Raw genomic sequence first — 6,000 nt, forward strand, 5'->3', positions numbered from 1 at the left:
AGATTCTGAAGCTCCAGCTGACATAGTTTGGGCATGTTGCCAGGAGGGACCAGACCAGCCCTTGGAGAGGAACACAAATCAAGTAGATGCTTTGGTTAGTGAATCTAGACCTCATAACAGCACACAATAAAAGTTATTCTTTTGGATACTGGGGAGTTCTGGTGGCCTAGAGGTTAAGGAGTTAGGCTGTCAACCCAAAGGCAGGCAGTTCAAATACTCCAGCTGCTCCCGGGAAGGAACATGAGTAACCTCCTCCTGCATGATTTACATCCTCCAAAAACCCACTGGAGGGTCAGCTGTGAGTCAGTTCAGATGCCACAGCCATGAGCCGAGTTGACGGCAAGTGAGCTGAGTTGTTCAGGCTACTGGACATTGTAGGAAGAGTTAGTAGAGACTAGTTAGCCTCTCCGAGGAGTCCTAGGAATCTGAAGACACCCTGGTTTCTAGTTACCGGATAACTCATCACTGATGTCTCCTGAGTTGCCCCCGCCGACTCTGGTTTGGTTAATTAAGTGGCTCCATTTCTTTGCCGTCTTCCCACTGTGTCCACCTGCCCTCCTCTCGCATCTTCTGTGGCTCCTTTGATGTGTCCTTCTGTCCATGAGGAGAGAGCCGAGGACAGACTCTCGGTGCTGCCTGGAGATAGCTGGAGTTCCTCACCTCCTTCAATCCTTTGCTCAAATGCTACTCTCTTAGTGAAACTTCCCCAAGCACTGACTCAAAACAGCAAATCTCTCAAAAAAAAAAAAGGACCAAGTCACAGCTGAGCCTCCACTGGGTTCTGAGAAGCTGCAAAGCACAGGAGGAGACTGTCCACTTTTCCCCAAGGAGTGGTTGGTGGATTCAAACCGCCTGCCTTTGGGTTGGCAGCACAACTCCTTACCCGCTCGGCCACTCTATTCTACCCCTACTTTGCAGTTCCATCCCCTTCTGTGTCTAAAGTACAAACAAAAAGAAAACACTGCCGAGTTGATTTTGAGCCCTGGACGTCCTATAGGGACAGAGCAGCAGAGCCTCCCTCCAATGGGATTCTGAGGCCAGAAGATAATCGTCACCGGTGCAGGTTGGCACATCTTCCTTCCACGAGGCAGTAAATGAATCCCAACCACCACATCCTTCCGCCAGCAGCTGAGTGATTAACCACTGCACCACCAGAGCGCCCTTCTTTCCCTAAAACCCACTGCCGTCGAAAGTCTATTTTAACTCACAGCAATCCTATAGGACATGGAGACTCTAAGGGTGTAAATCTTTAGGAAAGCAAACTCACAATTTTCTCCTGGTCAGTTGGAACCACTCTGACCATTTTGGTCAGCAGCTGAGAACTTTAACCACTGAGTCACCAAGGCTTAACAGCTCACTGCTGTTAAATCTGTTCTGACTCATAGTTGACTGTCCAATGGGTTTCCAAGACTATAAATAGAAGGAGACTGCCTGTCTGTCTCCCTGGAAGGCCCTGGTGGATTTGAACCGCTGGAAATGCACAGCCTTTGGGCTGGCACCAGCAACTCCCTACACACAACACCCCAGAGTAACCTTTCTCTCATGACTATTTGCTTATTTTGTTCATTTCTTGTCTCCTGCCGAAGTTTTCTCTGGGACGGTAGCAGTTTCTGTCCTGTTTGATGTAAGCACCCCTAAAGCCCAGCACAAAGCTGATGGGTGCTCAATAAACACGTGTCCCCTGTGTTCAACTATTAACCTCAAGGTTGGTAGTTTGAAAGCACTGAGTGGAGTCACAGAGCAATAGACCTAGCGATCCGCTTCATCAAAATGACAGCCAGCAAGACCTTGGGGAGCAGAGCTTCTGCTACGGCACACAGGGTCCCTGAGACTCAGTTCAATTCCACAGCAGTGGTCCGGACTCTTTTAGGGGAAGGGGTGCTGATTATTGAATATTGCCGCGCCGATCCAAACTGCTTCCTTGAATACATATAACCACCATTTTGCTTTTCAATAAACTTGAAATAAAAAATAAGACAAGGGGAGCTCTGGTGGCCTAGTGGCAAGAAGCTGTACTGCAATCCCAGAGGTACACGGTTCAAATCCACCAGATGCTCTGCCGGAGAAGGAGGGACAATTTCCTCCTGTACCAGTCAGATCTGATTTGACAGTACATGCACAAAAAATAATAATAAAAAATTAAAATTTTAGGGAGCTCTGGTGGCCTAGTGGCAAGATGCTGCACTGCAATCCCAGAGGTAAGCAGTTCAAATCCACTAGATGCTCTGCTGGAGAAGGAGGGGGCAATCTCCTCCTGTACCAGTCAGATCTGATTTGACGGTACGCATAAAAATACTACAATAAAGGTAAAACAAAATGAAACAAAAAAAAATTTTAAAAAACATTGACATTAAAAGACCTATGATATTTCCCAGGGTGCTCTTCTGGCCTAGTGGGTAAGGAGTTGCACTGCCAACCCAAAGACAGGCTGTTTGATTGCACCAGCTGCTTCACGGGAGAAAGACGGACAATCTCCTCCGGTGTGATTTACAGCCTCTGAAAATTCACTGGGGGGGGGGTCAGCTGTGAGTTGGTTCTGACTCAATAGCATATAACAACAACAAAAACAACGCTTTCGGGTTCCCTCAAAGAGGAATCTGCAAAGAAAAGACAGTTCAAGGCCAGATGATGCCACAAGTGTTGAAAACTGAGCCAACCAACAGTAACCCAATCTGACTGCCAAGTGTGATGTGGAAGCTGATTTCCAGAACGTTCCCAAGAGGCAAAGGGCGCTGACCAGGGGCCTTGGGCTCCTGTCCCTCCAAGCACCGAGGGACACAATCAATCATCAGTCACTAAGAAAAAGAGGTGCCTGGAAGTGGTGCGCCAGTCACACCCCCCTCGAGGCGTGACTTGCCCTCTCCCTCCTCCATTCAGCAAAGCTGCTGCCCCATGCCACTCTGGACTAACTATCAGGCCTCATTGGGGGGGGGGGGTGGACATCATAACCCCTAATATGCAGAGTCTACAAAGGGAGGGGGGGGGAAAAGCACACCCCACCAACCCGCAGACTCTTCTAAGAACAGGCTGCTTCCCTGGCTGATTCTCTTATGAGCCAGCGACACCATCACTCAGCAGAACAGAGCTACCTTCCCACCACATCCAGACCCAGTGCAGGAAAAAAGCTGAAGCCAGCAGTCTCTCCAAGCCTGTGGTTTTACAAAGAGAGGGTGAAAAAAAACCCCACTCTGTACTTTTGAGCAAAACCAGCTCAAGGAGTATCTTCCATCCTCTTGTGAGCTACTTCTCGGGTCAGTCGGCGCACGAGTGTGGGTGGAAGCTGGCTGGTACCCAGGGATGGGGCTGAGTCAGGAGACGAGTCCAGCAGTTCTCAACTCCCTCCTCCCCTGTGGACCGGTTGGCCACCTGTGAACTGTCAGGTCCCACCCTTTGAGCATCTGATACAGCAGGTCTGGGTTAAGGCTTCACAACGCATAGTTCTAACCAGTTCCCAGGTGGAGAGATGCTGGTCTAACAACCAGATGCTGCGAGCGTCTGACCTATAGAGTCGAGTCTTTCATGTTGGTGTGTAACCTACCAGAACTGCACACAAGTACCTGTACACGCACACACACACAAAACCAAACACAAGGCAAATCTACTTCACCTCATGAAGGCTTCATGGGCCAGAGAGCAGAGCTATTCAATGGAGTCTCCAAGGAGAGTGTCACACCTTTCTCTCAAGGTAAAAGCTTCTGCTGGTGGGTCCAATGAACACCAGAGTGCTTTCACCTCTGAGCCACTAGGGCTCCTTCTGTCCCATCTGCTGGTCCTCAAATAGCCAGACCGGCCTGCATAATCACTCCGGGATGCTCCTGGAGATCAGGCCTGGAGAAAGTGGGTCTCATTCAAGTCTAGCATGAGCCCATCACTGCACGAGGCTCATCTGAGACTTGAAGTCCACAGTGCCGGCATTTCCCTTTTCTGGTCGTGATTGAGAGCAGTCCCACCCTGTTTCACCCTTCACACATTGGTGACCTCCAGCTGCAAGATCTGCCTTCAGCCCAGGGATGCTTTCAAGTTTCCGAACCAGAAGCAAGCAGCAGAATGAGGAAGTCTCGTCTCTCTCACACACACACACACAGAAAGGGAGAGAGAGCGAGAGAGAGAGCAGACCTCTCGAGTACAGCTGCAACATCTTTGATGAGACTTCTCCTGAGCCCAACGACCCCATCATCCCACCCCGGTCAACTCCACCAGCCTCACTCACCGAAGTAGTCAGCCTTCGGGTGGACATCCAGCTCCCGCTCCAGATGCTGGGTGAGGGCTTCTAATTTCAACTCAGCGGCTGAAGGTCCAAGCTCAGAGCCAGGAACAAGGGTCTGGCAGGGCAGCCTCACCTTGGGGGGGCTGGGGCTCTCTGGGAGCACAGGTCCTTGGCCTCCATCAGTAGACCAGCTTGGGGGCCCTTCCTTACAGGATAACTCAGATGGGGTGGGCAAGGCTGGATGGACACGGCTTGTGGGACTGAGTTTGGGACCAGCGCCCTGGTCTGCACAGCCTAGCTTGGGTCCTGGCCTAGAAACCACACCCATCTTCGAGCTGTCCATGCCGGTGGAGGAGGAGGATGGGGTAGAATTGGAAAGATAGCACTTGGGTGCATCCTGGAACCAGGGCTGAGGGTCCACTGTGGACTTGGGCATCACACCCGAAACCTCAGTTCCCATTCCTGAGTTTGTTCTTAGCTGAGCTTCCTGACCTGTACCAGTCAGGGTTGGGGGTGTCGAGAAAGAAGGGGTCCTGGGTAGAGAGGATCCCAAGACAGGCCCGTTCTCCAGGCCTGAGGAAGGAAGGCCAGAGCTCACCCGCTGGGAGGAGAAGGTGGACCAGGGGCCTGCTGGCCTCTCATTACTGCCACCCAGGCCACCATCTTGCCCACCAAGGCCACTGTCAAATGACTTGCTGGAGCTCCTGGGCACCTGGGGCTGGTACAGGTGATGGTCCCCAGAAGGTCTGGGCAGTGATGGACCACTCCCTGGATGGCCAGACCACCCACTTCCCACACCTGACCTGATGTGAGGGGGCACTCCTGACTCATTGTCCCATTTCCCCAAAGAGAGGTTGTCATAATAGTCCCCGTGAGTGAGGCAGGTGGAATCCTCGCAGGTGCCTGGTCGGTGGGAAGCAGGTGACTCAGAATTCTCCAGGTTCTCCCGCGAGCCACCATCCTGACCGCCATATCTCAGGCCACGCGTGTATGGCCTGGCTCTCTGCTCCTGGGGTGGGCACAAGGGCTGCGCAGTTGTGATGCCAGTGGCTGGCCCAGGTGCCACCATGGAGGCAGCGAGAGGAGGCTTGGCAGCACCATCCAGGGCCAGCTTGCTGCCCAGGCGTCCTCCACCATTGGCAGGGCCCAGGCCTCCCCTGGGCAAGGTCTCCTCCTGCAGGAGCTGTTGCTGCTGCTGCAGGTGGATTTTGGCCATTTTGGTGGCAAACACCCTGCGGGTTTCCTCAAACTCGGGGTTGTTGCCTGCACCCTTGTCCACGCGGAAGAGGCCGTCCTTGGAGGCCTCGTACATGTTCAGGTCCTCGATGAATTTGCTGGCCTCCAGGCCCAGGTCGTCGTACTTATCCATTGTGGTCAGGTGCTCCCACTCAACACGGTGCCCGATGTTAGCAGAGGAGGCAGGAGCGAGAGAATGCTGCAAAAGGTCCAGGGTTCAAGTCTGGCCAAGGGCAGATACAGACTTCCACCTGTCCAGAGTGAGGGTCATGGCCCTTTAGGCCTCAAGGCCAGATGGTAGAAGTTTGCTTCCAACTCCTATTTCCCAGTGTGGACACGTGGGGTCGCCTAGTGGCGCGTCGCTGTCCCGCGGCCTGCCGTGCAAAGTTCTCTTTTTCTTTCACAAATCATAAAAAGAAGGGGAAAAGTCACACAGACACAAAAATAATCACATCCTCCTTAAGCAACCCACAACATGGCAGCGAGCGGCCGCTGGGCGGGGGCCGGGAGGGCAGAGGCCGCCGGACCGGCCCGAGCGGCGGAGGCGGAGGCGCGGC

General features: G+C 52.9%; 1 protein-coding gene across 1 annotated transcript in view; it reads right to left on the reverse strand.

The window, feature by feature from the left end:
* The window catches only part of LIMD1 (LIM domains containing 1), a 50,888-nt gene extending 45,312 nt beyond the window's left edge, over positions 1 to 5,576 (reverse strand). Inside the window, exon 1 of the mRNA XM_006892969.1 lies at positions 4,211 to 5,576. Within this exon, the coding sequence (XP_006893031.1) occupies positions 4,211 to 5,576 (1,366 nt within the window). The remainder of the gene's footprint in view (positions 1 to 4,210) is intronic.
* Positions 5,577 to 6,000: the final 424 nt, after the last annotated feature.

This window comes from Elephantulus edwardii, unplaced genomic scaffold, assembly GCF_000299155.1.
Source record: "Elephantulus edwardii isolate Elephantulus edwardi_28Jun2011 unplaced genomic scaffold, EleEdw1.0 scaffold00121, whole genome shotgun sequence".
NCBI classification, from domain to species: domain Eukaryota; kingdom Metazoa; phylum Chordata; class Mammalia; order Macroscelidea; family Macroscelididae; genus Elephantulus; species Elephantulus edwardii.